Source organism: Hermetia illucens, chromosome 2, assembly GCF_905115235.1.
Source record: "Hermetia illucens chromosome 2, iHerIll2.2.curated.20191125, whole genome shotgun sequence".
NCBI classification, from domain to species: Eukaryota; Metazoa; Arthropoda; class Insecta; order Diptera; family Stratiomyidae; genus Hermetia; species Hermetia illucens.
This window is the reverse complement of record NC_051850.1, coordinates 16,822,651-16,846,543: the sequence shown is the minus strand read 5'-3', so window position 1 is coordinate 16,846,543 and position 23,893 is coordinate 16,822,651. Positions and strand designations below refer to the sequence as shown.

Below are 23,893 nucleotides of genomic sequence, written 5' to 3'. Positions count from 1 at the left end.
TCGCTAACCGACTACCACTTTTTTAAGAATTTGGATCATTTTTTGGCGGAATAATAATTGAGGAATGAAGAGGTCATCAAAATTGCCTTCGACAAGTTTATCAACCCCTGAAAATTGGACTTCTCCGAAAGTGGCATACATGCTCTTGTATCTCGCTGGGAGAAGTATTTTGAATCTACTGGCACCTCCTATTTTGATTAATTAAATAAATGTTTGTAAGCTTTACAGTCGTTTGAAATTTTAGTACCAAATCGGCCATTTCATGTGCAACAACCTAATATAATATTTCACTAAAAGTCGGGGATGGGCCTCCGACCATATTCAAGTTTCCATTTTCTTGAAAAAATAGTAGAAGCAAATAGTCATTAAGTTAATATTCCAAAGAATTTCTGAAACTTCAATCAAAACGCGTGGTATCAGCTATATTGGGTTAAGTAGGGTAAACGCTGTACTAACCTCAGGAGAAATCGGAATTGTACTGTCCACTTTCCACACTTTCCAATAGTAGCCACGAATTAACTGATAATTTTTTAATTTGCTCCCATTCACATAACCATCTTGATATATCCACGGGTTTCCAACAACCAGCCCCAGTAGAATGTTATGCAAAAGACCCCATCCCAGTATGATCCTTTTTCGATTCCACTGCCACCATTATACTCTTTAAAATCCACACACTAATTGCATCGGTTACATTACTGATAACACTTCATTAAATACACATAAAACCGCTTATCAGGTGATAGCCCATTACAGCTTCGTTCCTATAGTACAATCTACTCTAGTCCTGGAACTCTATTGAGTCGGTACTGCCGCCGCACTCGATGTCGGGCCGTTTCCCAAGCTGATCGCAATAGTGGTGGCCACCATTCCAAGCGCACCGGGTGGTGGATTGGGGGATGATGCGTCCTATCAATTAATTAATGGCAATATTTGTTATGAAACCGTTTCTGAAATATCAAGATGGATGGGCGGAAAGGGGATACTTACGATACTCATTGCTCGTACAATACACGCTCGCGGTGACTCGCCCTCGAGGGCAGGTGAACTGTCTCTTGATGAGATTGATCCGTTCAGCTTCATGTCCTCGGACTGTGGGGCCGGCGATGAAGTCGATATCCTTCCATCTAGCGACGCCTCATCAGAATGAGTCTCCTTTTGGTCAATTTCAGTAATTTCCATGTGATGATAGTCACGGATTCCATATGAAGACAAACCGGGGAAAATGAAATGGAAACAAAACGGGACATATTTAATGAAAATTAATTAATTGTTCACCAAAAATTAGAGGTGTCGTCATCAATCATCTTTGAATTAGTCCAAAAGGGAAAAGTTACTAAATTGAATGAAGAGTTTTCTAATGAATATTCAAGATCTGAACATCATCTACGTTGAGGACTCTGTGAACCCTAACTCACTCCATAGCATCTTCTATTAGCGTTAACGAGAACTCACCCAAAGTTTTGGATAATGAATTTCCAACCGGAAAAGGGTATCTTAAGCTGAAGAAGGGAAAGGACTGAGTAGTAGAGTGGTTAGGGCGGATAAAAGAAGTAAGTGATGAGGTCAAGGAAAGAAGCGAAAAGAAGTAAATAAAGTTAAAAGTTCGCCCCACTGGATAGCTTTAGATGTTCCGGAAAGTGACCGAATTAGGGGATTAGAAACGATTAATCGAATTACTTGTTAGCGGATTTGACGATAATAGGTCGGGGATTTAAGAGAAGGCTTGCATTACGAGGCAATTATTTGTAAGTTAACTTCAGGTTCAAAAACTTGAAATGCATCCTTGCATCCATCATTGATTGGGCATAGGCTACGGTTGAAACTCAATTGCGTAGTGGTTTTCAGGACTTGTTAATCCCTTCCGTTTTAGTATGCCAAACTATAAGCTATGATATCTTAGGATGCAATTATTCCACATGGGAAACACGACATTGATTTCTTATAATTTTGCTAATAAGAGCATGGTTTACACAAAGCGTTCCAATATCGCGCCCTATATAATGCTTGCATCTGATAAAATGTTACACTTCTAAGATGATGCAGTAGTATACGCGTCATCGCTGGCGGTAAACTGAAATGCGCTTCAGCTTTCCCCACAACTTCCTGAGACGCTCGCACCCCTTCTCTACTGTTCAGCGCCAAGTGCCCTTGGGGTGACCCACTCGTGGACCATCTTGGGAGAGCGAATTCCACTTAATGGTATAGCCCGCAATGAAATTGTCCCCCTCCTTATTGTCTGACCTATTCACTGTTACTTCCATCTGGCGATCACATCGATGAGTGCCAAGCCTGTGTACCGACAAGTTCTTCGTTTGAGACAGGACGCAGACATGTATTGACGAAAGCTTGGAGTTTTTGAGTAACAGTGCAGTTCATTTTCCATATAGCAGCACAGAACACTTGATTTTAGTGGATGGGGCAACGAAAGTGGATCTAATGCTGTTAATACATTGGGCACCATCTTGTTCGGTGTCGGTGTCGACAGAAACCACGCTTCCTAGATATTCAAATTGATCGACGCGTTCGATGTTCTGCCCATTGATGCAGATAGGGAGAGTACGATGATGTATCAGACGGAGAACCTTAGTTTTGTTGGTGTTTATCTTCCATCCAACGCTACTTGCCAGTTTTTCCAAATCCACAACTATTTGCTCAAAGTCCATGACCCGGTGAAGCTGTGAGAGAGCGAAGAGATTTGAGCAGCATAGTCTAGGGTTTTGAAAAAAATATGTCATCGCCCATTGAATTCCTCCACGTCCTCTAGATAAGGCAGCATGAAGAACGTCACCGATAATAAGAAGAAATAATACCGGTAGCAGGATGCAACCCTGGCGGATGCCTCTTGGTATCTCAGAACCTTCCGAGAATTTACTCTGGTGCATCAAATGCCGCTCTGACAATGGCTATTAGTTTTCCCGGAATACCCTTCCTAAGAAGAACACTCCAGATGCACTCCCTGTTCACGCTATCGAAAACTTACTTGAAATCAATGAAGAACAAATGCAACGAAGAACTAAACTCCGCGCGCTGTTCCAAAATGATCCGTAGGGAGTTGATGTGGTCAATTCAGGAGTATCTGGAGCAGAAACTAGCCTGCCCTCTGTCAACCTGATTGACATGATCTTTGGAACGCTCCAGGATTACTTTAGCTATTATCTTTTCAACGGCAGGGAACTCGTAGATACCCATCCAATTGTCATATTCAAAACGTGTGCCCTTTTCTGAAATCTCAACGGTCAACCAATTCTTCCATTCTCTGGAAAAGGTTTTGGATTCCCGAGATTTACGAGTGCGTTGCGAGAAGACCATGAAACCCAGCGGGTTTACTTCGTTTGAATGCATTGATGACCGAAATGATTTCTCTTCTGCTTGGAGGAACAGTCCGTATCAGCATGTTATGGTGACTAGCCATCGCATCCACAAAGGAAGAACTTCACCGGATGTGACGCCTACAAGAACCGCAGTGAAGTGTTCTTTCCACCTCTCCAGCTGTTTGTCATCGTGGATGAAAAGTCGACCGTTAATGTCCTTCACAGGACCATCCAATAATTTTTGACCATATGGAAACTCTTTCGTAATGCGGTATACACTATTGAAATCATTCCGTTCTGCGGCATCTTCCACTTCCCTGACCAGCGCAATGGCAAATTCTCTTTTGCCACGGCGAGATTTCGCTCGGTATCGAAGTTCGAGCATGTCACGCCCGCCATCACTCGCAGCGGTCACTACAGCTCTCAACCCCTTCCGTTCATCAATCCAATTTAGCGAATTCGCGGTCAGCCAGATCTTAAGATGCCCTGGAATGTGGCCGACGACCTGTGTAGAACCCGAGAAAAGAGCATTATATATAGATAATAATAATAATCGTTGGCGCAACGATGCATATTGGATTGTGTGTGTTAGAGCACTTCATTCAAGACGGTAACGGTACACTACAAGATTACAGAACCCTGTAGGAGGCAATGTGGTCAGCATTGCGCTCGCCCGAGATTATTACCCTGATTTAACTCAGGTACTCATTCACAGCTGAGTCGACTGGTATTCGACGTCAAATCACGATAAAAATTCCACTCCCACCAGCGAGATTTGAACCGCGACCTTTCGTACGACAGCCTTCAGTGCTCTAACCACTCAGCTATCCGAACAGCCCAATGCTCGTCTATATTCGCAGGCGAGATAGATCTTCCACTGTCTAACGACAGCTGGATCATACGAGTGGTCGATCTTCAACTTGGAGGCCGCAGTTCTATAACCCTACGAGAAGTGGCGGCCGCAACATGCGTGCGAACATAAGCGATCATCAGATGGTGATACCTTTGGAGATCCATGTCAGATCTCTTGTTATGCACATTCAGAAGACAACTTCTAAATCTGTTGCTGACCGCAAAATGGTCGATCTGATTGCTCGTATGGGGCCAGTTAGTTGAAACCCAACTGGTATTATGACAGGCTCTGTGCTCGACATTCTGCCACCAATGATATTTCCCCATCACATATCCGGGCAACATGTTGTCAGTGCCTATCTCGGCATCCAGATCACCCAACACGATTACAAATCACATTTAGGAAGTCTTCCCTGAGGTGCTTATATTTGCTCGTAGAAAACATCATTCTCCACTATATCGGAAGTCTCCGCTGGCGCATAGAATTGTGCAATAGTAATCCTCCTTAACCTGAACCGGAATCGTGTTGTTAGAATCCTGTCTGAGACAGGCTTCCAGGTCGACAGAGCGCGATTTGCGGTAGCCATTAGCAGCATCCCGACACCGGATTTGTGTCTGCTTTTACTTGGCTTTCTAGCGTACAAAAGCACATTGCCGCAAAAAGGAGAGGAGTACTATCCTGGATCCCACCATCTTACTTCGTTTAGGCCCAGAATGTTCAACTTACATCCTTGGAATTCGCGCTTAAGTTGAAGAACAAGGCACCCATTTTAGTCGGTTTTCGATCGCAGTCGCAGTCGTAAAGTTAGCCCCTATTCGAGACATTGTTGACGTTTCGGTAGCAATGAAGTTTCAACATTTTTAGGTTGCTAGTCCACAAAGTATTGTCCCTTTTAGTCGCCTCTTATTACAAGCGAAGAAGACTTTGAGTGTATTATTAAGTTCCAACTGACAGGGCGTGATGTCTTAGGATGTAGTAAATTCACATTGAAAACACAAACTTGGCGCATTACAACTTTGCTAGTAACAGAAAGGTTTACATAGACCGCTCCACTATCATGCCCCATCTAATTGTGTCATAGAGGTCGTTCACCTAGCTTCCATTTCTAGCTCGAGGACTTTCAGGGTGAAGAACTGAGCAATGTCTGACTAGAGATCCTTCTCAGATCACAGTTGGATACTTTTAGTCTAATCTGACTGCAAAGGTCGCCTACCTATTCAGAGATCCCAGACAAATTGGCTGTATGCAGTTAAGTCAAGTTATTCAGAACAAAATTTTGGGAGCTGACAATGGAAATATTGGCATGGCAGGAAGTCGTGGTCGGGATTCTGGAAAACATTTGAAACCACCTTTAAAGTGTCGTATCCTGCAAAACGCGTAGAGAGCTGATAAGGAAAGTCTTCAGCATCTGTTCTAGTGCCTAAGAAGGTTTGTGGATCATCGAGACTACGAGCCAGCGAACGTTGGAAGTACCGGCAAATCTGCGAGACTCATTAAGATTCGGGCCAAAAATCTCCCGGCTCAACCGAGATGGTCCCTGTCATACTCCAAAGGCATGAAGAAAGGATTGAATTGGAATTGTATTTCGTTCAGATATATAGGTAAAGATGCGGGTGCGTATTTTTCGTACCGAAAGCAGGCAGGTACTCCAAGAGCCTCGGAACGACTTTCAGGCAATATCCAGTTTATCTGTTAGCTTCGGTTATTCCGGGATCCATTTCCCTCTTACAGATGTTGCGGAGGGCTGTGTTGCGGGCAGATTCGGTGTCATTTCTCACCTGACTGTCAAAAGGGATTTTGGACAGCGTTGTTATTCGAGCCTGGAGCACCATGCCAACGAGATAGTGATCACAGTCTATATTGGCCCTCCTATATGTTCTGACATTCATCAAGGCTGAGAGTTGGCGGCGTTCGAACAGCACGTGGTCAATTTTGTTGAAAGTGGTCCCGTCTGGGGAGACCCACGTTTGTTTTGGACCGTTTTCCGCGCAAACCAGGTACTTCCAACAATCATTTCGTTTGACACTGCTAATTGAATAATCCGCCGTACGTTATCATTTGAATTTTGATGTGAGCTATGAGAGCCAACGTACTGCCTGAATATGGGCTTCGTCCCTATTTGGCTGCTAAAATCTCCAAGTATGATTTTGATATATTTGGGACAGGCTTCAAGGGTTCATGCAGTAGCCTGATAGAAGGTATCCTTCTCCGACTTTGCAGCCACCTCGGCAGGGGCGTGAACCTCATTAAGGCTTATACAGGGTGCTGCAGCATAACTTCCTTTTTTCAAAACTCAATAAAAACTATTGTATCCATTGGAAAATATTTATTTATTTTTTATAATGTAGGTACATCTCTAAAGTTTTTATTTACATTGTTTTGAAGATCAAATCTGTTAGGTGACGTCCCCCATTCTCCATACATTGAGTAAACCGATTTCTGGCGTTTGTCATGACTCTTGTTAGCACAGCAGGTGTTATGTCGGCAATTTCTTTTTGGATGTTGGTCTTCAAATCTTGTAGGGTTCTTGGACGGTTCACATAAACACGGGATTTCAAAAAACCCCATAGAAAAAAATCACAAGGGGACAGATCGGGAGAGCGTGCCGACAATTCCAAATCGCCTCTAATTGAGATAAGGCGCTCTGGAAAGTGTTCCTTCAAAACAGCCATCGATGCTCTTGAAGTGTGTGCTGTTGCACCGTCTTGTTGGAACCAAGTGTCCCCCAAATTCAAATTTTCACAAACACTGTATCCTCATTTTCCTCAAAAAATCAGGGACTAATAATTCCAGCTGAGGAAATTGCACACCACACTGTGACTTTGGGTGAATGCAAAGGCTTTTGATGCAATTCTCGAGGGTTGGTGTCAGCCCAGTAGCGCATGTTTTGTTTGTTAACCGACCCACACAAATGAAAATGGGCTTCATCGCTAAAAAAACAATAGCACCCTCGGGAACGAATTGAAGTCACGTTCTGAAAGTTCCTGCACTATCGCCATCTTATAGGGATGAAAATGAAGATCATCACGAAGAATTCTTCTCACAGAACGATCGGATAGTCCAAGGGCAGATGCGTGCTTGCGGGCAGAACGCCGTGGCGATCGCAACATTGACGCTCTCACTGCTTCAATGTTCTCAAGTGATCTAACGGGCCGAGGGACTCCAGTTCTTCCTTTTGTCGCACTTGCAGTTTGTCTGAATGTAGTGACCCATGTAACAATTGATTTGCGGTCTGGGACGGGAGCCAACGGGGCTAAATTAAAGCGACTCCGAAATGCACGCTGTGTTGCAATAACCGAACATCCGCTTGAAAAGTAAACCTCAACCGCAAAGGCACGCTCCTCACTATTCCAACGCATGATGGCGACTGAACCGTGTCGGGACAAAACTTTACAGTATCCCCTCTTGAACGAGACCACTAGCGCTCCGCTATGACATCAACTAACTGAGTGGCGCGCATTTTAAAAAAGGAAGTTATGCTGCCGCACCCTGTATTTCTAAATTTACCTCGCAAGCGCAGAGTACATAGCCGTTCGCTTATGTTTTCAAAGCCGATAACTTACTCCGAGCTCATGATTTACTGAATGACTACTATAATATATGGTGTGGGTACTCTTCTCCTGGAAATCGGACCCTGTCCAATGCATCTCTTGCAACGCTGTTGCATCAGCCCTATATTGAGAAAGGGTATTGGCGAGCTGCTTAGCTCCATCTCTGTACAGGGAGCGTACGTTCCATGAGAAAATCCGCAAATCGTTCCTTCTGTTGTGGTTTTGTAACAAGTTGCTTTCCGTGTAGGGTTATCAGCCCCCCAACCTGGAGCACCAGTTGATACAATTTGTCCCGTTTCTAGGCATGAGAGACTCACCTTCATCTTTCACCGTCTGCAGCTTTTCGTTAAGAAAGAGCTCTCAGCGGTCAGCGGAGATAGGGTTTGGCAGTAGGGCTGTTGGTGTTGGTTCAGCAGGCATTTGTCATTTTTTATGCCCCATCGTGGATACCAATCCACGTTTCGCCCTGGGACCTACACTACCCTTTGACTAGTTTTACCTATTTTTATACATAGTAGAACAAATCATGGAGAAAACTACCCAAATAAAGCATGCTTGGATTCCCAGTAAATTATAAAGATCAATTCCTTAAAGAATATCCTGTAAATGACAAATCGATTTACACTCACTCTTCCACATAATCCTCCAAATATTCTTTCGAATTCTTTCTGAATAAATTGGATGGTGCTATTGGTTAAACGAAGCTTAAGAGGGCGGCTATGTTTGCTAGCATGTGCACGGTGACCCTGTTAATTTTAGAGGAACACATTGCGTACTGAGATTCTAAGGAACAAAAAACAAAAGCAGTAAATATTCCAGATAGACCCGGTTGTCGACGTAACAACTACCGTCCAATATCGTTGGTAAGTATCTGCTAGAAAGACCAGAAAGGGAAAAGCAGCAGTGGTGCATAGCTTCCGCCGACGACACTCTTTGTTGAAAGGGAGTGGTTTGTAAAGTACGACGTTTGACTTAGTGTTGCAGACTACAATCTTAACTAACATGTTCTTGACATTCCAGGACCTCAGACCATTAAAAGTCATTATGGTGATGTGTTATCTATAGTTCCATCCTTTTAGAGGCAGACATAATATAATATTTCAAAAATTTATAAAAGGATATTTCCGTAGCCTACATAGCGACGAAATCTATGAGCGATACCACGACCCAGGTTACGGTGGGCGGGTCACCTAATCCGTATGGATGAGGACGATAAAGCTAGAAAAGTCTATAAGAAGACGAGGCAGACCCTGCCGGAGATGGAGCGATGGTGTAGGTCAGGACCCCAGACAGCTTGTAGGGATATTGAATTGGTGGACCTTGGCGCAAAACGGGATTGTTTGGAGTTCCTTACTAAGGCAGGCCTAGATAGGATACCGGTTGTTGCAGTTTTAAGGAATGTGCTCAAAACGAAGAATACTTCCATTTCAACAAACGATTGCAAATCCATATTTGTCTTGAGTAGAGTTTAATCACGTAATTTTAGAATACCCCGAAAAGTCGAGATCTTTCTGCATCGAAACATGGGGTATCGAAAGGTGACGCATCGAAATGACCTGTTTCGCGTTTCCACAGTGGATGTAATGTACCAGAGAAATTGTTTATTGCTCCTACCAAGACTGCCGAAGTAGTCTTTATAAAAAGATTCTATTTTTGTGTTTTCTTGCGCTGGCTGGAAAATTATGCATCACATATCAATCTGTACGAGAGTCATAACTGACTAATCCGTTACCGATTCTAAATATATAATAAGTCGTCCTTCCAAATGATTGATTTCCGCACCCACGAATAATTTGAAATGATTAGTAAATTACCTCTTTTGCAATTGATCCAGCTGGACTTCCGATTTCACTATTTAGTTCAGCTGCAGGCTCTGCATCCCCATTGCTAATACTACTCATACTTCCGTTAACACTTCCGTTCACGACTCCATTTTCAGCGTGATTCTGTTCCTTCGGTTCAGTGCCATTCTCCTCGCTTCCTAGTTCGTAGATGTTAACCATGTGGGCAGCTTGTGCATGAACCATCAGGTCCCAAGGATTTGAAAAGGAGTCCTTACATACAGCGCATAAAAGTTTTGTTGTGGGCGATGGTGTCTCTGGAAAGAGTTTTGTTTTACAATGAATTATGTTAGTGAGCTGTGGAACTATGTTCAACTGAAAAATTGCGGGTGGATTACGAAGTTTAATAGTTGGATCGTTTAGGGAGTGGGAAATTTATTCGGAGAAAAAAGGGATAATTGTTGGGTGTTATTTCATAGTCTGAATAAAATTTTCTTGCAGTCAAACTTGTAGGTTATGACTGCATATTGAAAGTATTTAGTGTGGCATTTTAACAAATATTTATATATTTCAAATTTTAGATTGTATCTTGTTTTCAAAATTATTGGTCCCCTACATTTATAAAAAAGTTGTCATATTAAGCTTCAACAAATAAACCAAAGCGGAAAGTGTTAGCCATGATGAAAATTGAATCTCAAAATTCAATTCTCATCCCTCTTTCCACTCGCCATCCATCCCTCACATCAGAAAGCCAACAAAATTAGATATTCACACAAATATATAAAATTCAATTACTTGCAGACGAGAGAGTATCCTGGCACTTGCATGTAAACCTTAATTTGCAATAATTTCTTTTGTGGTCCAATAATTCACCGAGATCCGAGAAGCATTCTCTGCAGTTTCCGCAAATTAATGTGTCAGGATTACCTGAAAGTAGAACAAGATGGGAGAAGAGATACGGTTAGAATCAATGAAGGCAAAGGATAGGCCGTTTATTTTGGGTAGTTTAAGTTGTTGCACAAACAGAAGCCTGTGAAACTGTTTATCCATTATTCCATGTTGCTATAAATTAGAAGTTTGGTCGAGTTTTTGGGCATACGTTCTCATAGTTGTGCGTAGAAAGTTTTCCTGTAGGCGGGTGTACACTTTCGTTATCTTTTAATATGGTTTACAGTGTTGGACGATGTTTTGAAGGGCGAAGGAATTAGTGAGAAAAACTTGATTTATATGAGGTTAGTCTATTCGTTCAACAACATCCGGGGCACTCTAACAAAACATAACTTAGAATGCGCGTAAGTTAGATAATTTTCCATAGACGAATTTATTTAGTTCCTTTATTAAATGCGGAACATTTTTTCAATAAATTATAGGAAAATTCCTGTGCGGAGAAATTTTCTGGAAACCAGTGTCATATTAATTGAAGCAAGATTCGTTCGCTAAATTAATTCAATTCAATTCAATATACCCCCATTTGTACGTATTCGACGTAAAAGGATGTAACTCACTGTATGCGTGAGCGTTCACAGTTCCCGCCTTTCCACCAAAGTTGGTGACAATTACTATAACCGTCCCCGAGAAAATTGCGTGTGACAGACAGACAAATAGACAGACAGACCCATCCATCCAGGAGAAGCTCATCAATTTTACGATCTCCTCCAATACCAAAGCCGGCAAAAGAGAAAGCTCATGGCAGCTCAGCAATTGAAAAAGGTGAAGGAGTCAGTAAAAGGAGTAATCTGACCAGGACTCACTGAGAACATAGCCCTGACCCAGAAGAACTACCTTTTATGCAGCTTGGGACTAAAATAGTTGAGCTGTCCGAATTCATCAAGGACAAGCACAACGTGTACCAAACCATTAAGAACATGGTGAGAGCCATCAAGGTACTTTACAGTAGGTCACAGGAAGAAATAAGAAAGCCTAAGGAAAAGCCGGATATCCCAGGCTCAACAGTGTCACAGGCGACTCAAGTGACACCAAAGCATAAAGTCATCGACCTTCGCTCAAGTAAGAGAGTGTGAGAAAAAGAGGGGGAAGCTTTGGGGAATCAACAGGCCCCAAAAAGGAAAAAAGGATCTTGACCAGCCCAACAAACGGAACTAAAAGTTCAGAAGGGCCCAAAGTACCCAAAGTAGGAAAGCCGGCTTACGAAGTGAAACTGAAAGAAAATAAGAACAATAGATGGACTAATAATAATAATCGTTGGCGCAACAATCCATATTGGACCAGGGCCTTGAAGTGTGTTAGAGCACTTCATTCAAGACCGTACTACTACAGTACACTGTAGGAGGCAATGTGGTCAGCATTGCGCTCGCCCGAAATTATTACCCTGATTTGACTCAGGTACTCATTCACAGCTGAGTCGACTGGTATCCGACGTCAAATCGTGATGCAAATCCCACTGCCACCAGTGAGATTTGAACCGCGACCTTCCGTATGACAGCCTTGTGCTCTAACCACTCAGCTATCCGGATGGTTGGACTAAGGTAGTGAATAAAAAAAGAAACAAAAAACCAATGGTGCGTATTCGCCCAGAGGCAATTGTAATCTCCAGCAGAGGACATCTGTCCGATCGCCGTCGAAGATGTAGGAAGAAAGGACATACTGCCAAGGAGTGCAATAGGGACCCCAAATGCATTCTGTGCGAAGGAAAATAGTGAGGGGATAACCGGCATATTGCCGGAAGTGGTAAATGCCCAGAATCTAAAAAGACGTTAACTGCAGTGAAAAAATGAGGTTAATACAAATAAACCTCAATCATTGCATGGTCGCACAAGATTTGCTTGCGCAGACCACTTATGAATCCGCGATGGAGGTTGCTATCATTAGTGAACCGTACAGAAATCTTAACGGCGGTGTATGGGTCACAAATTCGACTGGTAGCGCGGCGATATAGGCGTGCGGTCATCAAGCCATACAATATAGTATGGGTCAGGCGGCTAGTGGCTTTGTGTGGGCAAAAGTAAGCGATACATTCGAAATCCAAAAGAACGCCAGGATGGTGGAGGTGTCGCTAGGCTTGCCTAGCAAAGCAGGCACCTCCACGGATAGAGCTCTCCATGTCACACAGAGGATCTCTAAAGTATGTGACGCGCCGATGCCTAGGAGATGCTCATTCTCCACTATTGGTGGAATAGTGAACTTGCCAGCCTTCGATCGATTTGCCACAGAGCCAGACAAACGGCTTAGAAAGCAATAGGTAAGATCGATGAAGGACAAAAGGAGCATGCCTATAGAGAATCTCGCAAGAACCTCAAGCACGCCATCTAGCGGAGTAAGAGGAAATGTTTTAAGGAGCTCTGTTTGGAAGCAGACATAAATGCGTGAGGTAGCGCCTATAAAGTCGTGACAGGACAATTCAGAGGTCGATCATCTCCGCAGATCACGTGCCCTATGCTCTTGTTGAAAATAATCCAGCAAAAGGAGGGTACTGACACCTTCCAGCCGCCGATTCCACCAGCCACCAGGAACGAGGTGCTGGACATTTGCAGTCGAATAGGCGACAGCAAAGCCCCAGGTTTTGACGGCATACTGAATAAGGCCCTCAAACTTGCCGTTAAATGTAGACCGGATATGTTCACGGAGCTGTTCAAAACGTGCATGTCCGAGAGTATCTTTCCTGCACCATGGAAGCGACAGAAGCTGGTACTGTTGCCTAAGACTGGCAAACCTTCAAGGAAACTATCCTCCTATAGACCCATATACCTTCTTGACACTATGGGTAAAATTTTGGAGCGGGTAATTATCCGATGTTGGATCCAAGGAGTACATTTTTTCCGCGGATGTCCCACTGGGCTCCGTACCGGGCCCACTACTATGGAACATCATGTACAATGACGTACTTAACCTTCCGGTTCCGGAGCTGGGTTATGCCGATGATATAAAGTTGGTTGTTATCGGAAAGTATCTAGAGGATACTTAGTTATACTTTTGCGAAGCAGTCAGTGCTGTTAAGGCCTGGTTAGAGAGCGCCTGGTTGGCACTTGCGGATTAAAAAACGAAAGCGGTCCTCATCACAAAGTGCCGAAAGCAAAATGTCGCCCGTATTAGAATCGGTAATGACACCATCACTTCCAAGTCGCCCATCAAATACTTGGAAGTGATGATAGATACTTAGGTAAGTTTTAAATAACACGTGCAATATGCTTTTGACAAGGGATGAAGGGAATGAAAATAAGACCCCGAATATCGCCCTGAAAGTGGCAGCCAGGCAGCACCAGGTATGTTTGCCAAAGTTTTTACGGCATGCCTTAAGGAAGGAGAATTCCCCGAGCAATGGAAGCTGCAAAAGTTGATACTTATTCCGAAGCCAGGTAAACCATCGGGTGACCCCTTCTCATATCGACCGATATGTTTGGTCAGTACCATCGGTAAACTATTTGAACGAGTATTATACAACAGGCTGCCCGTTGTTGTGGAAAAGGAAGGGGTCTCTTAAGGGGAGATCCACCGATGATGCAATTAACATGGTGACTGGCTCGCGCTGCAATACAAGATGACAAATGTTGCGCAGTGGTGACACTCGATGTGAAAAATGCATTCAACACTGCACTCAAATCGTAGAGGCTCTAACCAAAATACATACATTCTACGCATCGTTGCTGCATTTCTTCTAAGAAGAAGACGGACAATGGACTGAAATTATTCCCGATGAGGTGCGGTGTACCACAGGGGTCTATCTTAGGGCCCTTACTATGGCTAATTATGTACGATGGGGTGTTGACGCTACGCCTTCCTAACGGCGTGACAACCATTGGCTTTGCAGACTATATCGGAGTAATAGTAGTTGCAAAACGCTTAGACGAGATCGAAATCTACGCAAATGAAGCGATATGGGAGATCAATTCCTGGTTGGAAAAGTTCAGCCTATCACTTGCTGAACATAAAACGGAACTAGTGCTAATCAGCAAAAGAAAGAAGGACAAAATAGTCATAGTACTTGGCAGTAATGATTGGCCAAAGGCTCAACTTTAAAAAACACAACGTCTTCCAACGCTGTAACGATCGCGAAGACACTACCCAACATTAGTAAGACTAAGATAAAGTCGACGTCGTCTACTCCAAGGGTAGTTAGTTCCGTGCTACTCTATGCAACTCCAGTTTGGGCAGCTGTTCTGGAAAAGAAGTGTAACTGCGGAAACCTACGAATAGCGCATCAACTAAGTCCAATCCTGCTATGCAGTGCAGTGCATCGAACAACATCAGTAGGAGGAGCATATGTACTGGCAGAGACAATCCCCATAGACATCTTGGCGAATGAAAGTTGGCGTCTCTACGATAAAATGTATGCAATCGGCGAGTTTAGCGTACTTCGACGACAACTAGCAAGGCAGGAATCCTTCGCAAAATGGCAAAAGAGATGGAACAAGGCTCAAACTGGCCGCTGGACCTATCGTATCATTCCACACATTCCAAGATGGATTGCAAGGAGACACGGGGAACTAAGCTACGAGCTAACGCAGTTTTTTAAGTGCACATGGCGGTTATCGGGCTTATCTATATCGATTTGGAGACGACGTGTCACCATACTGCCCAAGATAGTGGTAACGTGGCTGAGAATTCGGAGCATGTTGTATTTGAGTGCCCTAGGAGAAAACCACAAAGAGCAGGAGTTAAGAACTGATCCAGCCCCGCGACTCAATGCTTATAGCAGTCCCGTAGGGAGGGTGAAAGAAGGAGGTGCTTTTAGTGAGTAGGAGCCTCACATAACTGCATGGCAGGTGTCAGCAATAGGTTTTGAATCTTTGCACCTCCCAACGATAAAAAAAAAAGACAGAGAGACAAACAGACTGACAGACAGTAAACCGATTTTAATAAGGTTTTGTTTTGAAAAAGGGGGGTATCCTGACAAAAGGAAATTGCTTGCTACAGGTCAATGCAGACTTCACACGCCCAGCATGAATGAATTGTTTTCAAACACGTCCTGCTTTTCCCTAACCAAAGGAGTCATCTGCTCATCGGATGGAAAAGAGTTCTTGGTCCCAAGATGTAAAGAGGAAAATGGAGCATTAGGCTATGGAACTTGCTGAACATATTTCGAGTAGGCATTGTAAATGGATCCTCCAAATCATCACTTGTACTGAAAGGGATGGCGGCTATACTAAAAAAATAACTTTTTTGAAATATCCCCCAATTGACTATAATTAGTCAGTGTGACAAAATGTGATTGTAATGTCCAAAGACTATCCTGAGTAGCCGCAGACGAACAAGAGGAGAGAGCTAGCCCAAATATATTGACGTTCCATCGAAGGCTTCCAACGAGATGTGCTTGCTTGCCGCTGCGCTAGCCCGGGTCAGAAATATTGGGGAGCGAGGTACTTTCAACACTTTAATTCCTACGTGTTTTTACAAAAAATTAACCTGTCCTTTACAAATGTGTGGTATAGCATTGAAACCTGAAAATTCAACAAACATGGGAATTCATGCGAGCCTACTGGAAGATCAACACGGAGCCAAAAAATGGAATGGACCGTGCGCATAGAGCTGTAAAACTCCAGACCCGAGCGCCGCGATTGAGAGGCAAAATCCACGACGGAACGTATTCTCAATCAATGCTTCTGCTGGTTGCTGGCTGATATGCTATGAGGTCCGGCCTATGAGGTTCTCGATTTGTTTTGGCATCCTCAGGCCATTAGATTGGAGGATGCCCCTTGATTAACGTGGGAGCTTTGCGGGGTTAGAGAGGAAGGAGCATATCTTGACGTCGACTCTTCCAGCGACTTTGCATCAGTTCTTCACCCTCCCAAGGACGAGAACGAAATGTTCCTACAACACCAATCTTCCACTTTCAGAAAATATGATTCTCACTCGATTCCTCTTTCAGTCAAAGACACAAATAAACTCTTCAGCTCAATCCAGCTGATCCACCTCCGCTCTGGATCCCATTAATTCCTAATTTCTTTGAGCATGGGAATTCGCCCCAGCCAAGGCTAGCCGCTGTGCCTGCACTCAATAATATAATATATAACCTGGGCAAGTTTTTGTACAAGCAGAAGGATCAACGTACTTTTTGGACGGTCAATGTTCACTTACACTATTAGGAGATATTTAATAAATGGAATTTGGAATTTGTTAAAATGGGAGTGAATTTTCGGATTTATGGGAAAGCTACCAGTTGTTAGTTTTTTTTTCTTAAATAAAATTAATCATTTGAAATGTTAAATGTTGGAAGTAGTCGATGGGAATTAGGGAATTGAGAGGAAATATCACATATTTCTAAATGCACAGATTCTCTCCGGAAAAAGTGAATGAAATAACGCACATGTTGCAAAGCCGCGGGCACTTCACAAGTCAATAGGAAACTGTTTATTCTACTCTGGCTTCTTTATACCATGTGAACCTAACACCAACGATAAGTAGACATCGATAAGTAGACATCAAGAAGGGAATTGTATTTTCCTTTACTTCGTAAACAGTTTCACAGTAAAGCATTTACATAATGTGGAGTAAGAATACTCCCTTAGTGCACTGTCCCAATAATCTAGCAAAAAAGGATTTTCATGCCAATACTCAACTGTATACTTTGAAGGGTCCCAGAAGCTGATGGTGACTGAGGTGTTGCTGTTGATGTGGCTGCTGGTGCTGATGATGTTGCTGCTGAAGATGGTGGAGATGCGGATGCTGACCATTGTTACACACTGAAGGCATTTGTTCGCAATTTGTTAAACCCGAGTGGTTATTATTTGATGATGCTGTTGTCGGCTGAACTAGAATTCCAGTTGGATGACCGGCTCCGTTCAGCAAACTATTCGACAAATTATGCACTGTTGTGCCTGCATTACCATTACAAGATGCCACGATGTTGTTAACACTAGACCCGTTTGCTAGAAGACTCTGCTGATGAAGGACTATTTGCTGCTGCGGCAGCATATTAACCTGAACGGCTTGAGCTGCCGCTGAGGCCGCCATAGCTGCCATGGCTGCAGCTGCTGCTTGATGTTTTTGTTGCTGTTGTTGCTGCTGTTGGACAGGATTCCCGACAACTCCTCGATTCTGTGGCGCCATTAATCTTTGGCGTTTCATAGGCCTTGGTCCTGTTGTTGGGAATAATGCCGATGCACAGTAACTAGATACGGAGCCAGGAGATTGTGTCAGGTTCAAAGCAAACATGCAATGAGAAGAAAAGAATATTGTGTAAGTTTTTTTTAAAAAAAAGCGAATATTAATGTTATTCAGAATAAGGATAATATCTTATAGCTGAATTCTATTTACATTCACAACACTCAAGCAAACAATTTTGACGAATTCGTTTTTCCAGAGTTAATAAAAGGAAAAGAAGGTCCTTTTGCCTTATAATCCAAATGCACTCAACGAATACTATCTCCGGTTACGCTGCTTATTAATCATTAAAACTTTAGTTTCTGAGAATGTTCATTTTTAATCCCCTCGAAAGTCCTTTAGCTCCAAAAAGCATTTACTCCAACGGGACTGAATTAAAATGTAAATCCGAATAAGATACATCCATATACCGTCAAGCATCAGAGATTGAATCAAAATCTTCACTAGAAAGATAGCGTACAGAACTGCATAAAACTCGATATCTTATCTAAAACTCATGTGTGCGCTTTCATTTTCAAAGCATTTCATTTCTTGCTATTCTTCTGGGTCCTCAGGACTCCCTGAACCCAACTCCTTTCACAGTTTTGGCCAGAAATCGATTGTTGGTTAAATTTCTAGTGTGAAGAGTATGTAAATTTCTCAGACACCATAGACAAAATGTTAGTCGAATGCTTCCACCCTGAGGATTTTTTCCTTGCACAGTGGATGTGCTTTTATCCTGGAACAATGGCATAGAAGGTGCTTCGTACTTTAAGGAAACACTTTCTGTGGAGTGGAAACAGTCTCGAAGTTTAAATTTCCCTAAGGATATTATGTGTGTTTTAACGTTTTAAAATGGTGTAGTTCTGGTATTAAAGGGATAAGGATCTGTGGAGAAATATGTGAAATATTTCCTGTTGGTTGGGTGAAAAATTAAAGATACTTTACTGAATTTTCATGAAATAGAAATGAATGCTTTGAATATTTTGGAAATATGAAGCGAAAATTAGTAGGGTTGATAGTTACGATTATTCCCAGTTCTTGGTTACCATCTGAACATAAAAATCCGTAAGGTATGGTATTCAGTCCGCGGTAGAGTTATCTTTATTTCTCCCTCTACGACTGCTAACCTTGACACCCTTGACGACTAGGATCCAAACCCAGAATAACGAGATTGAACGGTTGACGTTCTATCCGCTCAAACGTCCCGCCGTCACACCTGAAGCTAAGTGGTTATCAAAACCCCAAAACAAAGTGCGGCTATCATGTCGAGGGCTAAATGGTCACAGCTGTTAAGATATGGCATCGAACGGAGAACTCCGAGTACCAGAAAATCCCTAGTTTCAACTAGCCTTATCTTGGCAAGAAGGGGCTCTGCACAGATCAACTTGCTTTCTCCGGTTAAATTAAAGCCATGGCAGCCAATTATAACAAACTATAAAACAAAAAACATCTAATATTATTCAACTGAGAACCAATCCGATTGGGACCCAGTCCTTAACGGACCAGAGAAGCAGCCCCCTTCTATCACTATTTCTGACCCGGACTCCAACTGGCGGCACCTGCTTAAGCTAAGGTTTTACTCATTTTTCCTCGGGCAGCAAATAGCTTTGGGTAAACCGTCTTTAGGCGAAACACCCTCGGGCAAACTACTTCCAGTCAAATCACAACCTACGGGCTGTCCCAAGGCTAAAGGGAAAGAAGCATGTGAGGTACCTGTGGTTAATGGCCAATCGAAGAGGCAGCCATCCTTGAACGATCCCAACTCTTCGACACAAAAGACATTAAAGAGGGCTCGACAGGCAACGACTAAGCCTCCACTTGTAGCCAAGGCTATTGTAGTCGCTAGATGATCACACCAATCCACAAACGAGTGGCTCAGGTAGTACCACTCTTTCCTCAACGATGTGTGGGAGGCTGCGCGACAAACCTTGAAAAGAGTCTCTTAGTTACCATTGTTCAAAAAGTGCTTCCTTTCGCTTCTAGAAAGCAAGAGAGAGAGAGAGAGCCGATAGGTCCGGAATTTTCCTTACTATCGGCGTTTCCGAACTGGATATTAAGAAGGTTCCGGAATAAACAAGTTGTCGGCTCTACTACAGGCTTGGGACGACATGCTACAGATATTGGCACATTGAACCATTGAAAGAGACGTATAGCACACGGCATGTTGGAAGTGCCAGGCGCCATTTCTGAATGATGGTTTCAAAAGACCTCCAGGCTACCTTGGTTAAATTCTTATTTGATGACGACACCACAACGGCAGACCATAAAAAGTCAGATTCTTTGGTCCTCTGCTTATTTTCTCTAGGGCAAAAATGAAGGTGGTAGTGAAACATTCATTAGAGGAACCCAATATGCCGAGAGTAAAGGCATGGAAGTAATAGCACAATGAAACGCTAACACTCACCATATCTGAGGGGAAAGTTCTAACATTAGGGGACTGAGACTAATAGAGTATCTGGTTGTGATAAAATTGTGGATTCTCAACTTGGGTAATGAACTCATTTTTTTCAACGCAGCCTGTCAGGTTGCCACCGATATCACAGTTTCTTCCGAGGCATGGAAACTTTTGTCGGAAAGTGGAGAGTATGGAACGACATCGTTTCATATTAAATTCGTGGTGATTTTGTGACGAGCATATATTTATCTCCAGCTACTGCATTTCGGAATCAACGGAAGATAGATTCGGTAAAGTACAAATCCATAGCCCCAGAAAACGGTAAAACACCATGGTGGAACTCGTATTTAGTAAAGCAGAGGATAACGGTAAACATACTTCCCACTGGAGCTCTAAAGTGTGATTTCAACTCTCGTCTGAAATTGGGGCTAAGAAGCTCAGAGATCTTTGAAGGACAGCATAAGGCATTTAGAAGGCTTAGAAGCCTTTGCGGAGAGACTAACTCAGTTGAAGTAACCCCCAAGCTTAAGTGGATCTTTGTCTAGCGGGCGTCATGGCGGACGCCATCCGATTCAACCGCGCGCTCATCTGTCTCGACGAGGAAATCATTGTACTCGTGACGAACGTGCTCCGACGTACGCTTGAAGTAGCAGCTGATTTGGTGCTTTTCAGCGAGTCAGGAAGCAAAACTTAATCTCTTGCTGAGCTGACGCTAGGCAACCGTACCCTCATCCAATTCCTACTAGAAATGAAGCAGCTATGTGGGGATAAGGTCGGCTCTGAGCTGCTAAAGTCTCTCTGGCTGCAACGACTCCCGGAGAGCACCCGTGGCATCTTGACCTGCGCGGACTCAGGATTGTTGGAGATGTTTTCTGCCACGCACGACAAAGTGCACGAGATGTACGCACACCCCGTAATCGCGGAAGTTTCCCGCGACACATCTCGGGAAGTGGACGAGCTGAAGTCGATGGTGACAACACTGGCTGGGAGGTGGAGCTCAATCGCGGTCAAGGTCTGCTTCCCGAAAAAGACGTTCAGGTATTCGCACGTCAAGACCCTCATCGGTCTCGATGATTTGCTGGTACCATCGTAAATACGGAGCTTCAGCGATTAAATGTACCACTAGATGCATGTTTAACGCAACAAAAAAATAGGCTCGCCGCTTGCCTCATCGACGTTTACCTCCCCGAACCCCTAAGCAGACGTTGCTTCCTGGTCGACGCGGGTGCTGAGGTGTCCGTTGTCCCTGTGCCCCGTCCGAACACCCTAATTCCGCAAAACCTATGACTAGCTTTTGGGAACTCTTCTCCCATCCGCGCCTATGGTTATAGGCAGGTGCACGTCAGTCTCGGACTGCGCCGAATGTTTTCGTGGGTGTTTCATTCTGGCTAACATTAGCCTCCACATATTAGGCGCAGAATTCCTGTGCCATTATGGACTGCTAGTGGACTTGCAGAACACGGCTTTGAAAGACCCCGCAACCTCATTATAGACTTGAGGAAAAATTCCTACCCGCCAAAATGACACCCTTTCGGTAATTTTCAAGGATGTTGCCGATTACCGCATTTGCGCAATCCTCAGAAAGTATCGCAACATTGCTACGGAAAGTAGCTTCTCCCAGCCTGTTAAGGACGATGTGGATCAATACCAACAGCTCTCCAATCTTCTCAACAGTGCGTCCACTTTCAGCCCAGAAGCTTGCTGTTGCGAAGAAAGAGTTTGAAGACTTGATGAAACGAGGTATCTGCACATCATCCAATAGCTGTTGGTTCTCTCGACTTAATTTGGTCTCCAAGCCAAATGGCGAATGGCAGCCATGTGGAGACTATAGGCGTCAAAGTGCTCAGACAGTTCCAAACCGATATTCCATTCCACTTATCCATGATTTAGCGTACTCGCTAACGACCTTGGATCTGGCTAACGCGTATCACCAAATCCCTGTCGCTTCCGAAGCCCCTCCGAAGACGGCTATCTGCACACCTTTTGAATTCTTCCAGTTCACCAGTATGACTTTCGGCTTGTGCAACGCTGCGCAGACTTCCCAGAGGTTCGTCCACTCTGCCTCGCGAAACTTGAGCTTTTGTTTCATCTACATGGATGATGTTTTGGTTGCTTCCTCTTTAGAATCTGAGCACTTGGAACATCTCGAACGCATTTTTCAATGTTTGCTTGTGGCCGGACTTGTCCTAAACGTTGAAAAATGCAGATTCTTCCAGACGCAGGCAAAATTTCTCGGCCACTTGATAAGTCCTGACGATATCCAACCTGACGCAGGCAAGGTCGAGGCGTTAAAGAGCTTTCTCCTACCAACCACGATAAAGGATCTGCGGAAGTTCTTGCGTCGTTTCTTGCCCAAGGCCGCTCATCAAAAAGCGATCCTAAACGCCTACTTCTCTGGTCGTAAAACTAAAGACCCAAGTAAAGTTGCATGGTTTGCTCAGACCATCTTTGCGTTTGAGTCGGTCAAACAACAGCTTATTGATGCAACACTGTTGACATTTCCACAGCCAGATGCACCTCAAGCTATGTTCGTCAATGTCTCAGATACAGCGGTAGGCGCCGCTCTTCACCACTGGGTGAATTAATTCTGGCAACCGTTGAGCTGCTTTTCAAAACAGCTCAACCCAGCCCAACGCACCTACAGCGCCTACGATCCTAAACTACTCGCCGCATACATCGCCATAAAATACTTCCTTGTCTGGAAAAGACAATGTTATTGCAGACGCTTTGTCCCGAACCTCGGAGGTCACTGTCCCACAAATTCAAGGAGTTTCTTATTTTCGGCTCAAACTCTCATTTACTCTGCGAGACATCAGATAAGGGAACCAGGTCATTCGTTCCCGTTGATTTTCGCAGGGAAGTATTTAAAGCAATACATGATCTGGAGCATCCAGGCATCAGGACGACGAACCGGTTAGTCACTGATAAATAATTGTGGCCGTGCATGAACAAGGACGTAAACTCTTAAGCCAGACAGTACATCGCGTGCCAGAAGCGCAAGGTCACCAAGCACGTTCGAAACGAGGTAGGTGTATTTCCTAGGTCAACCAAGCGCTTTCACACCATCCATCTCGACATCATTGGTCCTTTGCGAGATTCGCACCGATTCAAGTATTGCCTCACAATCGTTGACTGGTTTACGCGGTGGCCTGAAGAAATACCTCTGTCTGACATTACGGCACAATCATGTGCCGAAGCCCTCTGCCGAAAGTGAATTCCGCGCCTTAGTGTTCCAGCCGTTATCATCACGGACCAGAGAATGCAACTCTTTTCGCGGAATTTGTAAAGCACCTGGACTTCAAATGGCATAGGAGTACTGCATACCATCCACAGTCCAATGGTATGCTGGAACTTTGGCACCCGACGTTGAAGGCCGCTTTAATGGCTCGCGACAATCCGCCGTGGTTGCGATCCTTGCCTTTTGTCCTCCTCGGCCACCACACAGTGCAACGAGAGGAATTCACGGTCAGCCCCGCGCAGATGGTGAAGAGGGAATCTGCGCCTCCTCGCCGACCCTGTGTTGGATATCAGAGCAGGGTTAAGCGACCCGGGAAAGCTGCGTCTTCTCAGGGAGGTGATTTCGAAGTTGCGACCGACTCCGCTTTCCAGACACGCGACAATGGAGCTCAACACCCCTAGGGACATCGATACGTGTTCACAGGTTCTCATTTAACGTGGATACCTATCGAACCTGATGAATTAAGGACATATAGGACTTGGCCGTTGACTGTTAACGTAAAATTTTGAACCAGGCTTCATAACTTTAGAAAGTAAAACACCATGATACGTTAGCACAGTACCGAAAATTATGGCAATCACGAATGAAGCAAATTTCACTGGGCTAGGGCGATAAAAAGCGAAGTGCGGACCTCAAAAATTCAACGATTGATAAGGCCGTGAAGACCTTTGGTTTTATTCGCAAAAATTATAGGATAGACTTCGATGACTTTTGGAAGCTA

General features: G+C 43.9%; 1 protein-coding gene across 2 annotated transcripts in view; it reads right to left on the bottom strand.

Moving 5' to 3' along the window:
* Nucleotides 1-292: 292 nt before the first annotated feature.
* LOC119650318 overlaps nucleotides 293-23,893 on the bottom strand; it is a 135,275-nt gene continuing 111,674 nt past the window's right edge. Inside the window, exons 7-11 of one of the 2 annotated variants that reach the window (XM_038052973.1) lie at nucleotides 17,014-17,564; nucleotides 10,295-10,426; nucleotides 9,533-9,816; nucleotides 991-1,152; nucleotides 293-909 (exon numbers count right to left, since the gene is read on the bottom strand). In XM_038052973.1, the coding sequence (XP_037908901.1) occupies nucleotides 796-909; nucleotides 991-1,152; nucleotides 9,533-9,816; nucleotides 10,295-10,426; nucleotides 17,014-17,564 (1,243 nt within the window). In that variant the 3' untranslated portion in view covers nucleotides 293-795. Of the gene's footprint in view, nucleotides 910-990; nucleotides 1,156-9,532; nucleotides 9,817-10,294; nucleotides 10,427-17,013; nucleotides 17,565-23,893 lie in introns of both variants that reach the window. The other variant, XM_038052972.1, reaches the window with a different exon arrangement.